Genomic DNA, 23,545 nt, shown 5'->3' with positions numbered 1-23,545 from the left:
AAATTGGGAGTATCTATGTGTTCTAAGCAGGCTAGATAATTTAACCGCCCCTCTCAATATCTCCTAGATTCTTAAAATAAAAAAAAGACCATCATTAAATTAAAATAGAATTTATAATCATTATAAGATACACTTATAACAATTAATCAAATAAAATTCATATATAAAAATAAACTTTATAATATAAAAATAAATATTTTGTTTTCTTTATTAGTAGTATCCCTCTATAGGTTGAAATATGCTATAGCTGAACAATTCTGGTCCTCCATACCCATAAAGATTGTATCCTCTTCCTGTGTTGTCATAGTAGGGATATCTGTACAAGGGCCTGCAAAATAGATATAATTTAGTGAATTTTTACTTTTGCAAATCAGCAATCTGAGTAGCTGTCTGCTGATCGCTAAAATGTTTAAAACCCCTTATATTATTAATCTAAATTCACGTACATTTTTTGCTGAGTTTAACCTATGCTAAATAAAGGTTACAAAATTAGATTTTGAAGTTTAAAGGCTTAGATCACACATTTTTAAGTCCATATTTGATAAGATTTAGTGGAAAGCGTCTGGGAATTTGTGTAAGTGGAATGCTGACGGTTCTCTTTAAGCGTTTTAGTATATATGAGCCACACCAAGCGTTCTGTGGGTGTGGTTTACAATGCGCCTTTACTGGGTAAATCAGACTTAAAATTAAGGACTATTTGAACATGTGTATTTTTCATAATTATTGTTTTTCTCCTTTTTCTAATATTTTTCTCTTTGAATTTTGTTGCTAGCATTTTTTTTCCCACTAATCAGCTTATGCTTTGAAGTTGTGTAGCCTCAACTTAAAAACTACTGACTATACATGAACCATACCAAGTATAGGGCCTTGTATAGATATCCTTACTTGCACTTCCTGAATGAAGGGCTAAGAAACGGAGATCAGCACCGCGGGTAGAGACTGTAAAATCCAATGGCATATTCTTTATCTTTACCTTTTATTTTCAAGTGTTTGTATGATTATAAAGTTGAAAGGCTTTGTCAGAGCCGTTCCTAGGGTTGGTGGTGCCCAGATAAGTTACAACGCCCTCCGACTCAAATATACGCAAAAAAGCCGAACCAAAATGAAAAATTTCATCAATGTGCCGCCCGCCAAAGGTCCCTGGACAACTGCTTTGGATACCCCTCCCCCTTTGGACGGCTCTGGGCTTTGTCTGTTACTAATAACTATAGTTGTTTACTGCAACAAGTGCTTTACATACCTCTACATAGTAAAATACTCAATATGCACTGAGACCATAGATGAATTACAAGAACGGTTTGGATAAAAGAAATGAAGTAAAAAAGATATTCGGATTTCCTGTCTTTACCATTCCTTACAATATCAAACAAAAATAAAAAAGATAAAATTCATAGGCAAAGAATAGCCTTTGTCTTATATTTTTCTATTTTGTATCATCCGTTTCCAAAATGACTAGTAACATGACACAAATCTGAAGACTACAGTTTCAACGGAATTTAGTAGAAGAATACAGTTTAAAGAATCTGAAGAATCCAGTTTCAGATTTGAGGACAAGAAACATAAACTAAAAGATTACCTGGCATGCTAGCATGCTTTAATATGACTATTAATTTTCTCTTTTGGCTCTGATGTTGTTAATCGTCCTTTTCAAAGTATTTTCTTGGACATAGATCGGGATGCCAAAAAGAAACTTGCATCAAAATAGGCCTAATTTCAGTATCATGACATCATAGCTGAATGCATCTTGGCAGAACATCATATTTTATAAGATAGATTCCAGCAGCCCAAAACACCAACAGACTGCTCGCTAAAGGAAAAAAGGCCAGAAATATTCGATTTGGCTGTTCCGTATTATTAATTTCATCGTCCCTATCACGTTATAGAGTTTAACCAAAAAATAAAACTAAAATAATTTTTGCTGAACTTTAACAAGGCTGTAACCTAAAAGAAATTGAATTAAAAATAAATACCGGAATTGAAGAATGGAGAATAAATCCCAATTGCAAAATGTCAATGCAAAAATGTAGGCTATTATCTATTGTAATAATATTAAAAGTAAAATGTAACTTTAAAAAGTCAATGCACACAAGTTTGAACTTAAATAGTAAAGGTAAATATGATCGGTTAGAGTTTGAAAATGTGACTGTTCATCCGAGAGATCAGCATACTTCCCCCCAAATTGCAAACGAAGAAATTCATTATTTTTTTTCAACTTAAGCTTTATTTCAATGTTTTAGGCTTGTTCTTAATTCAGACATCTATAAGAGCATTAACCTAGGTTATGCCTGGCTTTGTTATGTAAAAAGAATATTTAGTTTTGTTAGAATTATTTACCCATAAGACGCTTGTGGGCGTCTTCAATGCTGTCAACAAACAACTACAAGTCTTTCAGTTGTTGTTTTTTTCGGCTGTTTTGTTATTTTCGGCTGTTTAGCTGCTTCTTAGTTATCTTTGTTTTCTTGTTTTTAGTTTTTTCTTGTTTTCGGCTATTTAGTAGTTTATTAGTCTATTCTTTTCCATCAATAGATGTTTCTAGATGTAAAACCACAGTGTTCCGTTTTCGTTATTTCATTTAGTTTCTTATCTGAATTAGAGCTTGTGCATGAAATATATTTATACTTTTTATTTTTTTAAGCTATATATAACCTAAAAATTTCTAATAAGAAAAAGAATGAATTAACTTGCTATATATGTTTAATAGGGACAAGAGCATTACCTTTGATAGTATCTATATTTCTTCGCCAGTTTTTCAGGATCTTTTTCCGAGGTTCTTGGCGCAAATTGATTAGGATCTATTTCTAAGCTTCTTCTGATAAAAGAAGCAGGGCCCTCTTTTATTAACTGATTGTATAAATTCTGCTGATACTCTTGGATGTCTTCAGAGCTTCTTGGTTCAGCAATCGCACCAGAAGAAATACATATCAGAGAAACCAGTAGCGCTACCTGTAACAAATAAATGTAAGTTTGAATGTGGCATTATAACATAAATGACAGTCGAAAACCACGAAATTATGGCAAGCAGAGGAATAAAACCTAATTTGAAATCCCGGGAATAACAAAAGTGAGCTGCTATCTAATGTTATCATCATGTAAAAAAGTATAGCAAGACAGTAGCTCTTTTCTACACCTGTTTTATCTTAAAACAAAATTAGTCTAAATGGCCGCACTGGAGCAGCTAAATTTCCAATCATTAAAGTTCAAAAGTGTGCAAGTTTAAACTTGCACGAAGATAGGATACTGGGATCCACTGAAATTCATTCAAGGACTCTGGGTTGCTTCAAATAGCGATTTATTCCAAGTTTCTAGTTTTATTTCTCTTACGGTAGTGGTATTTTTTTCTGCACTGGTTCTCGAAATTCTTCGGTTTTATAGGAAGGGGAATTTTTTTATTTCCCGGGAAAACCTAACCTGGCTGTTAAAAATCTAGTTGATTGCTTTAGTTTATTTGCATTTGTTGATTTGTTCTCCAGCCTAATTATCTTTAGATGACTGACAAATCCATGAACTTGAAGAAACTAACTAAATGACCTTTTACCAGACGACAAACTCTCCCAAAACATTTTTCGGTTCAAAAACTCTCCCAGATTCTCAAATTTTTCAGTTCTACTGGAAGGGAATTTTAATTTCGTAGGAAAGCCAAACTAAAAAATGTGACTGCTGAAATTTAGTTTATTGCTTTATTTTATTTGTATTTTGGTGGTTTGTTCTCTAGCCTAATTATCTTTAGGTGACTGACAAATCCGTGAACTTTAGGAAAGTAATTAAAAGCCTTTTTACCAGACGATAAACTCCTAAAACATTCTTCGGTTCAAAAACTCTCCTAGATTCTCAATTCTTCGGTTCTAATGGTAGGGGAATTTTTCGTTTCCTAGGAAAGCCGAGCTAAAAAATCTGACAGCTGAAAATCTAGTTTATTGCTTCATTTTATTTGTATTTTGGTGATTTGTTCTCTAACCTAACTATTCTTAGATGACTACCAAATTATTGTTCTTTCCACCAGAGTTCAAATCAATGAACTTTAAGAAACTTACTAAACGCCTTTTTACCAGACGACAAACTCTCCCAAAACATTCTTCTTGTTCACCCAAGAGGTTTGAAATGTGTACATACATGCTTTTAGCTTGCCTTTTTGATCCAAACTACAAAAAAATCTTTTTTTCTTTAAATATGTAAAACTCGGAGCATTACCTATTACAAGCTTACAACTAAAACTTGATTCTTGGTCAAAAATTGCAACAAATCAAAACATTTCCCTAATTGTGCCTAATTGTCTTGGTCAAAAATTGTCATTTTCAATGATGTCAATTGGGGCACCAACTCGGCTACATTAATACAAAGGTGTTATGTGATACTATCATAAAACAGAAATATATAATTCATTGCCTTTAAACTGGGCATCCTTGATTAATTGGTAAAATTCCGGAATTATGTTTACTTGTATCTTTTTTTTTAACAAGAAAAGCATATTCCTTTACCACCTTTTTTTTTATTTTTCTGGAGGGGTTTATTGAGGTTACTTTCAGAAAAGACACTTAAAATTTCTGCCTAATTTCTTCTTCTCACTCTCATTCTATTTTAAGGATTTTTGATAAGTCCTGGAAACAGCCCTTTTCTTCCTATCCATTTCAAATATTACTCTACTAGAATTTTTGACAAAAAAGAAGACAAAACTAGAAGAATGAAATTTTTTTTTTACTTTCCCAGCATTAAGTCCGCTTTTCTAAATCTTACCATATAATTGCCTTTATCCGTAACTCTCAGTTCTGAAAGCAACCATGTCATGCTTTACATCAAGTACCTGAAGCATTTGTTTATCTATACAGTCTGAGTCAACAGGTTTTCCCCTCATAAGAGAGTATATGCTACTATTTAGTGTTTTTTTGCCTATCGTCCCGCCAGTTTAAAACCAAGGTAATACATAATGATATTTGCTTGTATATTTTTAATGTTCAGGCTACATATTCCTTTCGTAATGAACAAAAGCAGTTTATCAAACTAAATTGCATTCGTCAAAACTAACAAAATCAAATCGTGCGGGTGTCCGTCTATTTTTTTTCTATAGATCTAAGAATTTTTCTAGAAAGTTTTTTTCCGTACTTAAAGGAAGTTAAGCCAGGTTTCTCTTAAATACAGAAAGTATCTAAGTTTATTCCTAAATTTTTCTCTCATTTATATTCGCAGTCAAAATTACGTAATCATCAGTACCAGATGTCTGGTAATAAACGGTACGTAGGATGTGTTGAAAGTGCGATATTTCGTCAAAATTCGTTTTGAAGTACCTGGCGATTCGAAGAATTTAACGCGTAAAAACTTCAAAAGTGCCCAAATGGCGGAAATGCACCCACTCTGGTAACACTGATCAATGTCAATTTATAAATATTATAAATTTGAAAACTATGAGCGATCGACTTAGCATTAAAAATATTGCGAGGCTTGGTAGCAACGAATATGGATAAGGTGCAATCATAAAAACTATTTTATCATAAACCGAAATGACCAAAATTCGTTTAGTCGAGAATACAGACCTAAACCATTGTTTTAAGAAACAAATTAAGTAAACCAAAAAAAGTAACTAAAAGAAACTAAGAAATTAAGTAAATGAAACTAAGGACACTCAAAAAGGAATGAAATTTGCTACTCATAGCCGAACAATGCATTGGCAACAAAGGGCAAATAGGTTTTGCCGCAAGACACAGAGGAAAATGTCTTAAAAAGAGAAGGAGTACTGGGAAATATATTTTCTATTTCAGGTCTTGATGTCCATTTCTTGCCAAGAGTATATAGAAATCATATTTTTATTCTCAGGGACTTGATGTTTGGTTTGCCTGAAAAGGTTTTCCTTTTCCTTCGAGACTTTTCCTTCTTCAACAATTTTATTAGTCTGATACAAACCTTGTCAAAGTCATATGGACTAGTAATGCTGTTGGATCTAACAGAAAGAGAAAGGGGAAAGGTAACATATGTTTTCCTCTTTCATTTTATTTGCTCCTGTATAGATTTATTGCCGACATTTTAAGTAGTGTTGGAATTTAATCAGTGAATTGTTTTAAATCTTTTTCAATGCAATGCTTACGCAAATACATAAATTTATTGGTTTTTCTCCTAAGATAAATGACTCCTCCAAAAGGAAACGGAGCACTTTTCTTCAGACAATGGAAAACTGAGAAAACAGATTTAAAATACCTATTGTAAACAATAATTTTTGGAAGCAGTGATGGAATGCTACAGCAACTGACGATAAAAACAAATGCAACTCCAATAAACTGTGTTATGGGCCCCAAACACTTATATATAAGACAAAAAGTTATTCTACAAAGACTTTTTGATGGGTGTGTTTTAATCTCTTTTTCATATTGTGTGTTTATTAATAAATTGTACTGATTCCTTACCTAAGCGTTATCTCCACATGTTTGATATTTAATGTATATGGTTTTCTTGCTTGAATTGAGGGTAATTCAATCGGTTCTGCAAGGGTAAGTGGGATAAGAACCTCGGTCATATCTGTGCATACGTGTGGGTATAATGCGGAAGATCTGGCAGTACTAAATCCCTAATGAAGATTTCAATACCCAAAACATCCTTTGGTGATGGTGACATTCCAGCGCCATTACTAACTGCCTAGGGGGCTTATTCCAAGAACTTCAAGCTGTAGGAAGTTTTTGTAACAGCCCTTACAAGCAGATGTAAATATATATCTAAGATACGTCTCGAAACATGTGCGGTTAATAATAACAACTGATAACAGCACAAAGTCGTCAAAGGCCAACATCACAGCATTTAGCTGATTTTGGCTATAATTACTTTACGTCCTTCCACCCCTTGAGTGCTATGAGACAAACTGATACGTATATAGCTGCAACGAGCTATTTTTGTTGCCTCAAAATAGCAGCAATCATATTGAAACTCCCCTGGAGGAGGCAACACTGGTGCCCGTCCGGCACACCACGATTTTGGAAAAGAAACTATTACCTTAGAATGGTCAACAGAAGTTCTCCTTAATTAAGCAGCCAAGGGCTTTGAAATCTTTTTGCAAAATTGACATGGGTGGGTTCTCTAATTGTGTCTTAGACTAATTACAAATTAGGAGCATTTTCTGTCCGTCAAAACTTACTTCAAACTTGAAACCGTAATATTTTGTTTTGGCTGTTCCTGTAGGCTCTACTCTTAAACCCTGAATCCTAGTTTCTTTTTATACCTGGTTTCATGTTGCCAGTAGGTCTCCAGGATCCAGTAAACACTAAATTTATCACCTTGAATCGTAAATGCTTGCAGTTTATGAGGAAGAAAATACATTCAAAGTAATTCTGAATTTATTTTTGTACTTTCAGGTTTCTGGCAATCAAAACACTAGGCTGCCATTGAAAGCCTCATTTGGTCTATATGGTTGAATGTTTTAAGTAGATATATTAAAGATTAGTTCTGGGAGCAGGAAACGATAGGTCGTTTAACTTTTTATTTCATTTGCATCTGATCCATAACTGTACTTAATGATTGTCAGTAGCTATTATGGTTCGTTTTGAGGGGAAACAGAAAGTGTCAGTGAATTGTTACTGGTCCAGTTATAGTTTTGAATCTCCATTAAAAAAAAGCTCTGCAACCAATAGAATTTTTTTTTTTATTTAAATTTCATTTTTTGATTCTTTTGTCTTCCAGCTCTTAAAAACAAGAGAGAATATTTGCAGTACAAGGATACACTTCCCTTTCAATGGGATAGAAATTGTCGTATGGTTGAAATAGAACTTACCACGAAGTGTAATTTATAACTGGAATTAACAGCAACCTTCAAGAGGAAGATGCGTTATACAAAGCTGAAGGTGAGCTTAAACACCTCCTTCATTTTATTCAAATTTTATTTTTGAAAAGGTAAACATGTTTCTTCAAACTTTCCCTTATAGCGCAGAAAAAAGGAAGCAGTTGTCCTCCAGAAATATTCGTTTTATTACGTCCAGTATTTTTGCTGGCCTTAAGAAAAACCATTCTCAACCTTTATTTCTTTAATTTTTTTTTCATTGTTGGATATCAACATCTCCTTCCGATTATGTCCAAGAATATGGCTGGGCCAAGAAATTATCTTTCGGAGATTTAAGGAGAGAGGGTAAATGACCAAATATGTTAAAGCCCCACTTTCACTGATGACCAGAAAGAAAGCCAGACTTATTAATGAGCACAATTCTTTGAAGAATTGCAACAAAAAAACAAAACAAAAAAAACTAAACTTTGTTCCTGAAAATGCTTAGTTGAAGGTGCGCTTAAATGCCGTCTTCCATTGTAAGTTCAAATCGAAGATCCCAAGCAAAGGGCAAACAAAAAATGGATAGAATAGAAAAGTTCACTTTGGGACATAGACCTCTTTATATTTCCCACTCCTGCTTGTTTTCATAGCTATATAAAACTAAGTCACTTTCATGTTAAGGACGATATTCCAGTTTTTAGTGCATTTACGATACTATTATTATCACGCCTATTCATACCATCACGCCTTGATAGCAGTCACAGCTCGTCATTTCGTAGGAACATCAACTTCGATCTCCACAAATATTGACTTTCCTAAAACTTGTTCTTTCCGCTACATTTTTCTTTTTAAAATTCGTTCAATGACCAAAGAGGGCTGCGTTTGGGGTAAAACTCAATCTCAGGAATAATACTTTCTAACACGCTAGTAACAAATATCTTATTTATCTATATTTCGTTTTTAATCGAAATTTTACAACCCTTTTTAATCCTTTCTAATCGTTTTGAGTTCACTAACTGGCTGCAAAACTGTCCTAAAAGAAATTGGGATCATTGACTTCAGACACAATCCAATATTTGATAATGATTGAATGTGGTATAATGAGTATGTACATGATTAATTCTGATCACTCATTTTGATGACGAAACCAAACATTTTTTATGTCAAGGTTTTAAGTTCTTCCACATGAATTAGTAGAGGTTATTGAAATTCAAAAATTAAATTCTTATGTCATGATTTTCCAATGTCACAGGGAAAAGGGGGCTCCGCAGATACATATCTTCCTTAGTGGATCACCAGCCATTCCCCCACTGTACAAGTAAGCATATGAGTCATGTACACAGTATTGATATTGCCCCTGGGGGGGGGGACAAGCACTATTAGTGCTTTAGTGGAATTATTATGTTGTTTTGCACTAAAAGCAGGGTTGTTATAAAAAGCAGGGTTGTTATATAAAGCAGGGTTGTTATAAAAAGCAGGGTTGTTATAAAAAGCAGGGTTGTTATAAAAAGCAGGGTTGTTATAAAAAGCAGGGTTGTTATATAAAGCCAGTAATGCATACATGTACTGATGCACACATTTCTGATACATTACGGTTATAAAGACAAAGATATTGACGAAACAGGCGACTGGCAACGAGGATCTAATGACTAGCATCTAATGACGTAATACGTCGATGTACGGGATATAAATTTTTTCACTTTTAAGGTATGCTTTGAAAATAGTCTATAATATCATTTTCTATGTAATTATGTTCGTTAACTGGGATATTTGTTCCAAAACATTTCTGTGGAAAAAGCGAAATAGGAACTAAATCTCATCTGTGACCGTTGCTCTTGTGACCGTTCATTTTAAGAACGAAACATGACATAACCCGAAAAAGAATGGAAAAATATTTTTACAGCTTTGAATGGGACCCTCTGGTGTTTTTGCAATGTCGGAAAGGGCCCATGATATTTGAAAAGAGCATAAAATAGGGAATTTCATGGTACTACTTTTATTTATTTGACATATTGCTTTTAGAAGCGGTAAGTCACTAAAAGTTTACCAGAAACTTCCAGAAAACAGTGGAATTTTAAATGAGTGGATTTTTGCTATTTGGTGACTAAACCTAGCTGAGGTAGGGGGGAAACTTTGAGGAGTGTGCCCAGAATCCAAATTAGGGCCCGGGAACTTCTTCTGAAATATTTTCACCTTCCAAAGGCTCCGATCCTGAAAGTGAAACTTACAGAAATTACCTACAGCACAAATGAGTCCCAAATTCCTGATATAAACTTATAGGTTTAAGGTATTTGGTAAATGTGTTTAAAATTGAAAAAATTCGTAGTAGGCCTAGATTATGACTATAAATTGTAGGCCTACTGAAATAAATAGAACTGCGTCTTCAAAGCCTATCGTCAAAGAAAAGTAGAGTCAGCCAAAATCAAGGGAAAATACATTTTTTTTTTCGAAGTTAAAATATGTATAGGCTTATGCTTGTTTTTTCTGTAATATTCTAAGCTGAAATCATTTAAGGGGTAACATTCTAGTTAGATGGATCCATAGAGAGAAGCATCTTAACAAAATAATAGTAGTATACGGTAGTTATTTTTCCTATTTTATTCGCTTTCTATATGTATTTTTCGGATTTCCTGACAATGCACCCAGTCCCCCAATGGTCCAAGATATAACCCTGGAAGACCGTGTGTAAAAACTAAAAGAAAACACTAAAACAAGGAAATTCTTAAATAGAACGAATTCCTATTATGTTTCCATTAATCAGATTGTCACGTTTTCTTCCATTTTTATCCAACTGAAAGTAAGAAGCAACATTAAAACTTAAAACGAACAGAAATTACTTCGTATATAAAAGGCACTGTTCGCTCTTCAGCGCCCCGCTCTTTACGCTAAAGTGTGACTCTTTCTCTCAACTCTACTTTTTAAAACACTAAAAAACTTCAGCGTAAAGAGCGGGGCGTTGATGAGGGAGCAGCCCCTGTTATATACGAAGTAATTTCTGTTCGTTTTAAGTTTAAATGTCGCTCCTTAGCCTACTTTCAGTTAAAAAAAACTTGTTTTTTTTTATTTAATTTCTGAATGTTTTTGAATTAATGCATGGTTTGATTTTGGCTCTTCGCAGATTAATAATAAAACGAAATTTGTATATTTATTTTTTTGGCTAAATGGCTTTCTCATAGTTTTGACTGAATGATTTTGAGAAAAAAAAGGAGCGGGGAGGAGGCCTAGTTGCACTCCAATGTTTTGATTACTTAAAAAGGCAGCTAAAACTTTTAATTTTTTACGAACCTTTTTTTTAGTAAAAGATATACGTAACTTACGAGTTAGCTTACGTAACTAACTTCTGTATTCGCATGTTTTTATTACGTATATGAGGGGGTTCACCCCCTCGTCAGTACCTCGCTCTTTACACGAGAGCTTAAATTTTGTTCCAATTCCTTAAGAATGACCCATGAATCACAAAGGTCGTAGAATAAATAGTTGGAATTAATAAAAATAATTTAGCGTAAAGACCGAGGTATTAGGAGGAGGTGAACTCCTCATATGCGTAATAATTTCTGTTCATTTTAAGTTTTAATGCTGCTCCTTACTTTCAGTTGAAAAAAATTTCATGTTTATTTTTTCATTTTTTTTTTTTTTAATAATGATAGAAAATCCTGTGTTCCGCACATGGGAATTTTCTTCTCCCATGACATATTCCTCCAAGGAAATTCCCCCCCAACAAATCCCCCTCTTCTCAACCCCTCCCCCCAGCCAAAAATCCCCCTTAAAACGTCTGTACACTTCCCAATAACCTTAAACAATGTACATTGTTATAACCAATAACGTACAATTACTACATGTGAGCACTGGTCAAAGTTTGTAACTTGTAGCCCCTCCCACGGGGACTGTGGGGAGTAAGTGGTCCCCAAAGACATAGTTATAAAGTTTTTCGACCATGTTGAATAAAATGGCCATCTCAGAATTTTGTAAGGTGACTTTGGGAAAATTTTAGCGTGGGAGGGGGCCTAGGTTCCCTCCAATTTTTTTGGTCACTTCAAAAGGGCACTAGAACTTTACATTTCCGTTAGAATGAGCCCTCTCGCAACATTCTAGGACCACTGGTTCGATACGATCACCCCTGAGAAAAAAAAACAAAAACAAACAAATAAATAAACACGCGTCCGTGATCTGCCTTCTGGCAAAAATACAAAATTCCACATTTTTGTAGATAGGAGCTTGAAACTTCTACAGTAGGGCTCTGTGAATCGCTGAATCTCACGGTGTAATTTTTGTTAAGATTATATGATTTTTAGGGGGTGTTTCCCCTTATTTTCTAAAATAAGGCAAATTTTCACAGGCTCATAACTTTTGATGGGTAGAACTAAACTTGATGAAACTTAAATCAGCATTAAAATACGATTCTTTTGATGTAGCTATTGGTATCAAATATCCGTTTTTTAGAGTTTTGTTTTTTTCCGTTGTTTTCAAAATGAAACTTTCAGGGATAAGTAAAGGCTAAAGTATGTCCAGGAAAGGTATTTTAAAGTACCCGACTCAACTCCTTCTCCCTCTAGTGGGACCTTAAATTTGCCAAAAAACAAAATTTTACCTTAATTTTCAGTTACCAGTTGCTTTTTCTCTACCTTTAGTTCTGAAAATGCAATTCCTGTTATTTTCCTAACCTAACCTGTTTAATTTAACTGTATATAACCTGTTTCATTTCCTAGCCTAACCCCTTTCCGAGATAGCCAAAAGTAAATCAACTAGAAGAACATCAAACGAACCAAAAAAACTCAAACGAGGTTTATTAAATACATATAGAATACACTTCCCCCCCCCCCTGCTGCCCGCGGGGCTCATAGACTAATAAGCTTCGCTCTATAGGTAATGTTACCTGTAAGCAAGCCCACTTTACGCATTTTTAGTTTGCCCCATGGAGGAGTAGGGTCAACCAGAAATGGATGCGCTCCTAGAATTAGCATTTCTAAGTACTATAGTATGGAAACTATGCTGCTTCGCTGCATAGTTTCCAGTTTAGACAGCTTGTGATGAAACTAAACATTTACCAAAAATGCTAAAACAGTTGCTACTCACTAGAAATAATATATTTCGCCTCATTTTATCAATCCAAGCATATATGTCCGTTCCAAAAGAACTCACTCAAGAGATAAATAACATTTGGTCATCCGAGACCTTCACTTAAAAATTCAATGAGAGGGAAAGTACTGGCCTTTGAACATGTTTGTGCCGCAAGCAGCACGTCTACTTATGTGATTGTTACTCCGGGTCAATGAAGTTACGATCTTCGAAAAGGTTGATGAACCTCCGCTTGTATTGTTATTTAGAGGATATCTACCGAAAAAACAAAATCATGCTTTTGCGTTAAGGGTTGACTAATTCTTATGCTTATGATAATCGTAACATTAGTCAAATATCTGTGAATAATATTTTTTCTTTCTAGAAAATTAAATATTGGTCCTTAAGTATTATACGAGAAACATTCGAGAAATGAAGTTTGGTTAATGCTAATGAAATATACCTAAGTAAGATAAAAATATAATAGTTTAGAAACAAATTTGGGTTATGTATTTGCACATTAGGGGGGGGGGAGGGAGTAAAGCATAGCATATATTACATACGTAACCTAAACAAACCTATATTCTAGCACTACACATTGCAAACTAACTGGGATGAAAACCGGGTAATTTCTCGAGTGCTTCTCGTATAATACGTAAGTACCAAAATATTTATTAGGAATATGAAAAAATATAGAAGCACGATTGCTAAAAAAGTAGATTTTGAAGGAGTATTTTTTTTATCGGCCTGTATTCAACAACAGAGTAAAGTTGATCTTGGTAAAATTGTAGATGAGGAGTTTTTGTCAATCTTGGAAAGTATTTGAGGTATTTGATTGAAACCCTAAGGAATTAGATCAGAGCTTGAGTTATCTCCTGCGTAGGGAAGATATTTGAAATACTTATCTCTTTGCTCTCCAAAAGGAATTGACCTCTGATGACCTTTTTCAGTCTTTATCTTACGAAAATGAAACCTTTGAGAAATACGTGTAGGTGAGATCGGCCATAATTGGGACAAAAATCTTCTTTGGGGTATTGCTCGAGTCCTGATGAAGCTGTCTAAGCGCTTCAGACCAACCGATAGCCAAAATATTCTAGTTTCTCCATATAAAAAGAGCTAGAAACTGGCTTTTAGCACTGTAACATTTTTTTTAACTGGCAAAAGTCGATAGTCAGTCATTTTGTCCCAGCTATTAAGATACTATCCATAACAGGGACATAATGATAGGGTAAACTGAGACATAAGGTTATCTCAACAGTAGGTGCGTATTTTATTGCTATTTTTATTGAACTTTTGGATGTAAAGGTATAAAAGTAGGCAATATTCAAAAACATCATAAAACTACGGCGATATGAGGTTAGATATATCTTAAAAGACATTAATGAAAGACTCTGTCGGTGGAACTATGGACAAATTCACTCAAATCTTCCTGGAAAAAGAATTGATTGGTACCTTTGTCGGTTGCTCCTGACACAACTGGCGATCTATGCTTAAGAACTGCGCAGCTTTTCTCTTCTTCAGTCCAGACAAATTTTCGCCCTCCATTGAGTTTTCCATGTCAAGTATGTTGATTTCTTCCCCTGCTTCTTGGATCGAAGCTAAACTAAGACAAAATCAAAACGCTTATTGACAATTCTTCTTCTTCGTTGCTTTCAACATGGAGTGAATCATCAGAACTGTCACTATATCTGAGCCAAATCTTTTTCTTCTGTGAAAGCATGGTTTGCAAACATATACAACTTGTCTTGATCGTATTACAACTGAGAAATTTTCCAGTAATAATTACAAGCAATTAAGTAATTATGATTACTAGAGCAAAAAGCATATTGCATATCTGATACCTGTCATATTTTATGGCTGAAACATGAGGGAAAAGTCATACCATCGTCCAACATGTGGCGACCAACTTTTCCTACTTCGTAAATTGACACAATCTGGCAAATGTTTTGTTTTTCTTTTTAAAGATAATTATTAATTCTACATGGTTTTTCATTGCAACATATTTAGCTCTATATAAAATTACAAAAACTGAGGCGTAATATTTTCTTTCTTTCGCAAGTTTTAAGAAAGATTTATCTATTTAAGTATTCCAAACAGCGCTACAATATAAGTTCAACAGCTACCCCAAGAAGGAAAAACTTATCTAAGGGGGTTGACAAAAACTAACATGATAAAACAAGCAAACTAATCCAAGGTCACATAACTCCAAACGGAACTACCAGCCATGCATTGAACAAATTCACCAAGTATACTATTGAGCCAATTGTTGAACTCAAGTCAGCTATGACTTTTTGTAACTACTGTCACTAAGTATAGTCAGCTTGTAGTCTCGAGATTTTAGCTGAAGAATTCTAGAAGTTTGAACAAAGGTAATCTTAGGGTATTTAAAAAAGAGTTCTTATCAGTTCCTCAGAAAATTTTGCCTCTGACAACTACCTTCCTAACAAGCAGGCATACATTCGACGTTCGAACCATGTCAAAACTACAATGCGAGCTACGATTGACTTGACTGCATATTGCAGTCAAGTCAAATATAGTCATCTACCGTTGTTCAATCTCAAAATTCACTCATTTGTTCTCTAAGGGCTCTTCGTTATCTATCAATGTGCAGACAACATTTGCAATCAACATGTTTAATTTTCAAAATTAAAAATTTCTTTTTAATTTTAAGTGTCTGACTTAATGTACTGATTTGAATTTTTTTTCTTAGCTTTTACTGACATGTAAAGCAAATTCGGCTCTATGGAGCTTGTGATAGTCTTTTGAAAATAAATATCATCTTATCTAACATTTGCCAATCTTCTTGATATTTTTGTAGAACAAATCATCAATGGTGTTGATCTGGTTATCGCGCAAAGTCTAACTGTATGGAATCAGTGGAAATAAACGATTAGAATCAACTACATGTCGGCCATATTTAATCAATATGTATTTTTTTACAAGTGAGATTAGATGCATTGTAGTTTAAAATTTTAGTAAAATAGTATGTTTTCACCACAAAAGCCAGCCATTTAAAATAACATACAAACTCACTTAACTCCAAGTTTTACGAACTAATAAGACTACTTACTGACTTACTTAAGACGAGACACAGACTATTCAGCCCAACTCAGCACCAAGAAGCTGCAGGATCAAATGCTTCCATTGGGTTCTGTCTTCTGTGAGTGGTCGAAGAAGCCAGGCCTTGTTCCATTTTTGACTATGCTTTCGGAATCCCCCAAGCTTTCTGTGCGGAGTCCGCGAGTAGAGTACCATCGTCTGCATATTCGATGTCTGCAATTTTTTCTTGTGCTGAAAAGCCGACACCATCATCTTCTTTCAATGCGTTTTTCATAACCCAATCAATAATATAGTTGAAAAGAGTTGGTGATGCCAGACATCCTTGACGGACGCCATACGCTATTTCAATCAGTTCTGTTAGCTCACCATATATTCTTACGTTAATCAGGTATTCTCATAGTATGCTCTTGGCAAGTCGACTATACTCGTAGGAACACCGTCTTCAAGCATTATTTTCCATAATAAAGGTGGCGATATCGAATCAAATGCAGCGATGAAGTCAAGAAAAACTGCGAAGGTATCCAATGTGGGAATGAAACTGGTAAAGGAGAAGACACAGGGTAAAGATATGGTCTACACACCATGCTGAAAAGAAACATGGGAGTTCCAAAAACATTGATAATATAATTTACCGCGAACGCAAATTGCAACTTGAGTGATTTTCAATCTTGAAGGCAGTGACAATACTTTCTAAGGCTTCGGGGACAAAAAGCTTTAAGTTATCCCTTTTTATTTGAATCGACCCTTTTAATATTTCTCCATCGTTTAGATGGATATTAGATAGACTCCGCCCCCGCCCCCGGCCCAATGGAACCTTTTTTATGTATGCCAAAAGCTGGACATATAAGAGGTGTTGGAGTAGAGTTCCGCCTAAAATTGGTTAGCAATACTAGTAAAGTTTAGTTAGGTGACTTCCTATTATTTCGGTATAATTTTAAGCCATACCAAAGCTATTTACCTAAGTTTAGGCAATGTATTTTCAAACCTTTAACGCCTTCTAAACCAGGACTAAGTAAAGGTAGGATGCTTAAAACCAAAGGCATATTCAAGATTTTTGTTCGAGGAAGGAGGAAAGCAGTACTAAAAAACTTTGAAAAACACGTCGTTTTTTTAATATGGATTTTTTATACGTTTTTCCAAGTCATACAAATATCTAGGGGGGAAGGTCAAACTCACCTCGCTATACCAAATCCGATCTTCCTTGAAACACTTCCTTTGTGTCTTGTATATGCAGTACAAATGTTTCTTAAGGTTTGATTCTTGTAACACAATGATTGTGAAAGATCATCAAAGGTCAGTCCCCATTGAAGGGGGAATTAAACTTGCCCAGCCCTCCCGAATCCTGTCTTGCTTAAAACACATCCTTCATGTCCCGTATAAGCAGTATATATGTTTCTTAAGGTTTTATAATTTTATTTTAAAAAATGATTGTAAAAGGTCACCAAAGGTCAGTGTCTTTTGAATGGGAACTAACTTACCACCCCCCTCCCCAAGTCTGGTCTTGCTTAAAACACTTTCTGTGTGTGTCGTTTGAGCAGAACATATGTTTCTTAAGCTTTAATTTTTGCAACACAATGATTGTGAAAGGTCATCAAAGATCATTGAAGAGGGAGTTAAACTTTCCCGCCCCTACCTAATCCGGTCTTACTTAAAACAGTTGATTTCTGTATCGTTTGAGCAGTACACAGGTTTCTTAAGGTTTTATAAATTTTTATAGCACGATGATTGTAAAAGGTCATCAAAGGTCAGTACCCTTTGAAGGGGGAAATAACTTACACCCCCCCCCCAAATACAGTCTTGCCTAAAACACTTTCTTTCTGTCTCGTATGAAAAGTACACATGTTTCTTAAGATTTTATAATCTTTTATAACACAATGTTTGTAAAAGATCATCAAAGGCTAGTGCCCTTTGGAAGGGGAAATCACTTGACTCCTTCCCCCCCCCTCCAAATTTGGTATTCCTTAAAACACTTCTTTTGTGTGTCGTGGAACAGTACGCATGTTTCTTAATGTTTAACTTTTATAGCATAATGATTGTAAAAGGTCATCAAAGGTCAGTGCCCGATGAAGGGGGAAGTGGTGGAAGTGAATACCTCTGAAATAACTATCCAGGGGATAATAGAGTCTCTGGATTGATTCTTAAGAATTTCTTCTCTTTCTTCAACTACCTTCAAAGATAGACAAAAGCCCTCATCTAGGATTTTACCGTAATACTTGTGGTCTTGGATTCTGTCGCCTAAAAATAATCTTATTTCCGTCCCTTCTACATACAAAACGTATGCAATATCATATACTTTTTGTTTGTGGTCCCACCCTAATCTTCTTTTTCCCTTTTTTTGCACTGTACATGCGATATTTTCTATTGTTACAAGCTACAGTTGAGAATTATAAAATTTGCAAGGTAGTGGGAGCAGTACATATGTTTCTTAGGGTTTTATAAATTTTGATAGCACAATGATTGCAAAAGGTCATCAAAGGTTAGTGCCCTTCAAAGGGGGAAATCACTTGCCTCCTTACCCATCCCTCTGGATCTGATTTTCCTTAAAACACTTTCTTTGTGTGTCGTGGAACAGTACACATGTTTCTTAAGGTTTAACTTTTATAACGTAATGATTGTAAAAGGTCATCAAAAGTTACTGCCCCTTGAAGAAGGAAATAACTTGTCCCCCCCCCCCCCGGAATCCAATCTTGTTTAAAACACTTTCTTTCTGTCTCGTTTGAGAAGTACACATGTTTCTTAAGATTTTATAAATTTTTATGACACAATGCTTGTAAAAGGTCATCAAAGGTCAATGCCCTTTAAGGGGGGAAATCACTTGCCCCCCCCCCCCGAATCTGGTATTGCTTAAACGCTCCCTTTGTGTGTCGTGGAGCAGTACACATGTTTTTTTATGTTTGACTATATAACACAATGATAAAACATCATCAAAGGTAATTGTCCTTTGAAAGGGGAACTGGTGGAGGTAAGTACCTCTGAAATAACTTTCCATGGGATAATAAAGGCTCTGGATTCATTCTTGAGAATTTCTTCTCCTTCTTCAACTACCTTGATAGACAAAACGCCCTCATCTAGAATTTTACCGTAATACATGTGGTCTTAGATTCTGTCACCTAAAAATAATCTTATTTCCGTCTCTCCCAAATACAAAATGTACAAAGTATCATATAATTTTTTTTCTGTGGTCCCACCCTAATATTCTTTTTCCCTTTTTTTGAAGTGTGTATGCACTATTTTTTATTGTTATAAGCTACAGTTTAGAATTGCAAAATTTGCAGTAGTTTAATGCGACGTGTTTGAATTTTGCAATAAATATGTAAAATACTTTCGTTTTCGAGGTTACGCATTACTATGTCAACTATTTACAAGGCGGCCCTTTTGAAGGTTACAGAACCCGAGATTACGGGAATTTAAGAAATAGAATATGATTCAACTAAAGTTTAGTTATCTACCCGTATATTCAGTAAACACATCTTTGTTGAGGATTTTAATCGAGCCTCGTAAGCTTTTCATTCTTCTTTCCTTTTTACTAATCCTTGGCTGTGTTTTTTTACCACATTGAATGAAGTCAGGGCCTATCCAGCATTTTTGTTCAAGGGGGAGGGGTTGCAAAAGAAAACCACATCAAAATTTGTTTATATACATTTTGATACGTTTTTACGAATTGGATAATTTTTTTTTTTTGGGGGGGGGGGCTTTGAGTGAAGTATATGAAGCGGTAGAGTATAGTTCGAAAACTTCTGCCAGTGGTCAAGATTAAGAATTCTTAGCTTACAAAAGCGCTGTCAAGAAATTCCTGGAAGAGGGAAGGGGGAGCAAAAACTACATTGAGTTTCGTTTTTATTTATATTCAAAGGGGAGTGTTTCCTATATTGATCTTTTGATGTATTTTATGCGTCAACTGGTTTGCCAGGGAAGGGGTATCATCCCCTGGTGACACCGGTGTTACTTCACCGATAAGCTACTCAATAACCGAGAGGACACCCACCTTCAGAAATCACGGACACTAGTACGCCACCGCCGCAGGATTGTGTGGCATACGTGGCTTTCTAGGGTATATACCAGGTAGTGGAAAGGGTGTAGCCCCTCGTCAAGAACCGTAATGAAGTGTCCAGTATCATAACATGTCTCTTTACAAGAAACTACCACGCTTCACACATTAATTAATAATAACTCAAAATAATAATAACAACAGTGATAATGAATAATAATAATAAAAGCAAATTTAAATAGGACTTTCCGTAAATAAAGTTATGAAAGAAGATATGAATATCGGCCGAACAAGCAAGACTAGTGTAAAGTAAATGAAGACTTTTAAAACATTTGAAACTTAAAAAGAGGAAAATCAAGGAAATAAAATAAAACAACGAAAAGTTAAGGAGAAAAATCCTAAAAATAAAAATTGTCCGAAGATAGGAATGTAAAGCTGTAACTCTAAATTTACAATTCAACTACATTTTCTTATCGTAACCCAATAATCAGAGTGTAACTAATTATAACGCTCTGCGTTAGTAGTTAGACTAATTAGTCGTTATGTGATTATGACATTAAATGTCGGTAGCAATCATTATGAAAGGAAGATAAAGGTAAATTTTATTTATTAAGTATATCTTACATTGGACTCGGGTAGCTTGATTTTTACAATATTTCGTAAAAACGTGTCTGCAATGTTTAAATAAAATTCAAATCTCTCATGTTTCCCACGGAGTATTGTCAAAAAAAAGGAATTTGTCGGAGTTTCAACACCGAAGGCCTTCGGAGTTTTCTACGACAATAGACTATTTGTTCTTTCTCCCAAATCTTGTGCCCTCTCAGCCACTAATCTGCGAGCCACCAACCGTGGCTGAGCAGCATCGTGGTCGCTATTTTTCTAAGCCTGATAAATCAAACAGCCTCCATCCTGCGATGTGTTTGTAGAAATATTTGAATCTATTCTTTGTAGCATAGATGAATCTCTTCTTCTTTCTTTTGTTGTTTTTTCTTCTGATCTACTCCATATTGAACCCTTGTGTGTTTTTGTAGGCAATAAAGATATTGATTGATAATACATGTAAAATGCTCAAATTCATGTATTCAGATTTGAAATGCGCTTGTTTGATCCACTCCCCCTTCTCTCTTAGTGGTCAGTCCTGATTACACCTAACTATGATTTTAAATATGATTAACAAGGTAATTAACAAATATTTGCATTTAAATCTAGACTATCGGTCTAGGATGTCATTAGAGGAAAAAAAAACCTCAGGTATCATATGCCAAGTTAATTGACTGGCTAGCCTTGACATTGAAACATTTATGAAAAACTGGTTTTGCTGGCGAATAGAATTTCCTGCATAAAAACAACTAATTATAATTTATGCTGTGATGCAACAGTCAAAGGATTTTTGAAAGTCATTGCAGTCGTCTATAAAAATCGAGAAAAAGTCTAAAGTAAAATACTTAGGTGGGAACTAGGTAGCAGCCCCACGGAATTTCTAGTATAAAAGAAATAACCTTCAATGGTTATTATGACAAGGAAGTGGAAGGTTACAGAGTCTGTAACCTGCTTCAGTATTTTTTGTCCGATGCTCATACGAGGAAATGATCCAAGAACGCTCCAGGGGCTCCTTTAGAAAAATTGAAAACATGTTCCTAAATTTTTACTTTGTCCCACCTCAAGAGCCCCTCCATAATTTCTCAGGGGAGAAGATTATGATTTTGGTTTATCAGGATTCAAATGAAAGTATCTTTGATGTATTTTCAGGGGTGAGAATCATAATTTTTGGTTTATCACGATTTAAACGAAAGTATTTTAGATTTATTTCTAACAACTTTTCTTGTTTTCTGGGTGTATATCCCATCACCTCCTTCATGGTGCCACTGTTTAGGTCCTCCTCCTAAAAGAATTCAACTAGCCCCTAAAGATTGAGCTAAGATGCCAGGGGCATTATGGGGGGGGGGTAAGATAAGGATATTTTGTCCCCCTGGGTTTCAGAAGAAATAGCGTTGTTTATCATTTTCATTGGAAAATACCATTTTCTGATGTCGTCACTGGGAAAAATCCTTTCCCCCCACTAGATTTTGAAAAATCTAGGAGTGTGTGCCGCTGTGTTGGTGTCAGTTGGTTTTGTTTTAAAGTCTATTGAATAACATACGTTTTTGGGGGCAACAATTAATGCTGAAGATTATATAACCAGTGATAACGTGGAGGAAAACGGTAACTGACAGGGTTGAATCCTCACGGTGCCAAAATGCCATATGGGTCTTATTGTCAAAAAAGATGATCCTTTCATTCGAATAAGCATTCACTTAACCTAGCAAAGTTCAATCACTGACTGCAGCAAATTTTGACCAATATCTAGAAAATTGAAATACTTCAAGTAAAAACAAAAAACTCAGTGAAAACCCTGGGAAAAAAGAAAGGTCGGTAACAGAACATTATAGATTCAGCCAAACATCCTTGCCAGACATGTCTTTCCAAACATCCAAGGGGAGACGTCCAAATTCGCAGTAGGAAAATAACAAAAATATTGTAACGGGATGAGACAAAACGCAAGAAACTCACTTACCGTATAGCCTAACAACCCCAAACCAAATTCTGATAGGAGTTTTTTCCGAAATTGTAAGTGAAGCAGGAAATTTAGAAAGGGTCCAATATCTGCAATAATGTGTAACAAATAGTTTGAAAAACCAAAGATACTGTCAATAGCAGTGCAGCAGAATATAAAAGACACAGAAAGTTCTCTTTCGAACTTCATTTTTGGGAACTAAAATCCAACTGTATATTTTAAATAATGTTAAAGACCATGAACATTAGTACTATTATGTAAAAAAAACTGTAAAATTTTGCACCGGTTGATATTAAACATGTGGCTTAGAACAAAAATAAAACTAAACAGATGGCCTTACAAAATCAATGACAGCCTGGTTCTGGTGCTTAAATTGAGGCTTTAAATTCTTAGCATCCATTGCAAGCTAAAAAAAAGCCAAAAAATACGGTCGTAGCACCATTCGTCTGGCCTGAAATGTGTTTCGATAGGTCTTGTTTTGCTGCTCTGTACATTGTGGAAACGACTCATGAGGATGGTAGGAAAGAATTGAAATTATTAAAATTCTTCGATGATTTCGATGACAGTTTTGCGGGTCTCCTTTGCTTAAATCCATTAATGATACTAGATTTTCTTCATTCACTGGGGAACAATTCCTTCTGTATAATATCGTGAATATAGAACATAAATCACCAACAGATGACTCGAATAGTGCTTTTAGGGTTCTGGCTGCTGCGGATTCACACCTCAGGCTGAGGACTTTTTCAAGAGGTTTACAAGCATACGCAGTGCCTCCCTTGCATACCGTATATTTTTAATATGCTTAATAGCCTCCTCGATAGATTGTAGGCAAGGGAAGGGATGTGGATGATTTTTATACCGTTAGTAGAGCTGAGCAACAGTTGAAAATGCTCACGTTATCTCATGACCTCCACTTTTGTTCTTTTCAGCGTTCAACAATCCACAAGTCGAAAAATTGGCAGTTTCTTTGAGAACTTCTTTTTATAGTCCTCCTCCAGTGACCTCTAATACAGAATTAGTATCTATTATTGTTTTGCCGTTTCCTCCGTGTTTTGACCTATATCACCCCAGAACGTTTTTCTGTCAACCTTTGTTTACTTATGGCGTTTTCAGTTAGTTTCAGTTTTTCATATTTAATGCTTCATAGGTTTCACCT

The 23,545-nt window shown here is 35.0% G+C and overlaps 1 protein-coding gene and 1 long non-coding RNA gene across 3 annotated transcripts in view; one reads left to right on the top strand and one right to left on the bottom strand.

The window, feature by feature from the left end:
* LOC136041732 (uncharacterized) overlaps positions 1–8,329 on the top strand; it is a 36,533-nt gene extending 28,204 nt beyond the window's left edge. The window contains exons 3-4 of the long non-coding RNA XR_010621095.1: positions 5,806–5,953; positions 7,654–8,329. This is a non-coding gene — a long non-coding RNA (uncharacterized LOC136041732). The remainder of the gene's footprint in view (positions 1–5,805; positions 5,954–7,653) is intronic.
* On the bottom strand, positions 95–22,593 carry LOC136041730 (uncharacterized). 2 transcript variants are annotated; one of them, XM_065726476.1, is made up of 3 exons: positions 22,390–22,593; positions 2,717–2,943; positions 95–328 (listed from the first exon to the last, which is right to left on the bottom strand). In XM_065726476.1, the coding sequence occupies exons 1-3, from the start codon at positions 22,576–22,578 to the stop codon at positions 211–213; spliced, it is 534 nt and encodes a 177-aa protein (XP_065582548.1). In that variant the 5' UTR covers positions 22,579–22,593; the 3' UTR covers positions 95–210. The 2 variants fall into 2 exon arrangements, with proteins under 2 accessions (XP_065582548.1, XP_065582549.1); XM_065726477.1 differs by lacking the exon at positions 22,390–22,593 and adding an exon at positions 12,806–12,971.
* Positions 22,594–23,545: the final 952 nt, after the last annotated feature.

This window comes from Artemia franciscana, unplaced genomic scaffold (assembly GCF_032884065.1).
Source record: "Artemia franciscana unplaced genomic scaffold, ASM3288406v1 PGA_scaffold_34, whole genome shotgun sequence".
NCBI lineage: Eukaryota > Metazoa > Arthropoda > Branchiopoda > Anostraca > Artemiidae > Artemia > Artemia franciscana.
The sequence above is the reverse complement of the archived record's forward strand: the minus strand, read 5'-3'. Positions and strand labels throughout refer to the sequence as shown.

Bases quoted from the DNA above. Each gene is read 5' to 3' on its own strand.
- LOC136041730 (XM_065726476.1), bottom strand. From the start codon at position 22,578: ATGAAGTTCGAAAGAGAACTTTCTGTGTCTTTTATATTCTGCTGCACT. The intron at 2,944-22,389 runs GTAAGTGAGTTT...TATTTGTTACAG, and splicing joins TGGGGTTGTTAGGCTATACG to GTAGCGCTACTGGTTTCTCT. The intron at 329-2,716 runs GTAATGCTCTTG...TCTATTTTGCAG, and splicing joins AAATATAGATACTATCAAAG to GCCCTTGTACAGATATCCCT.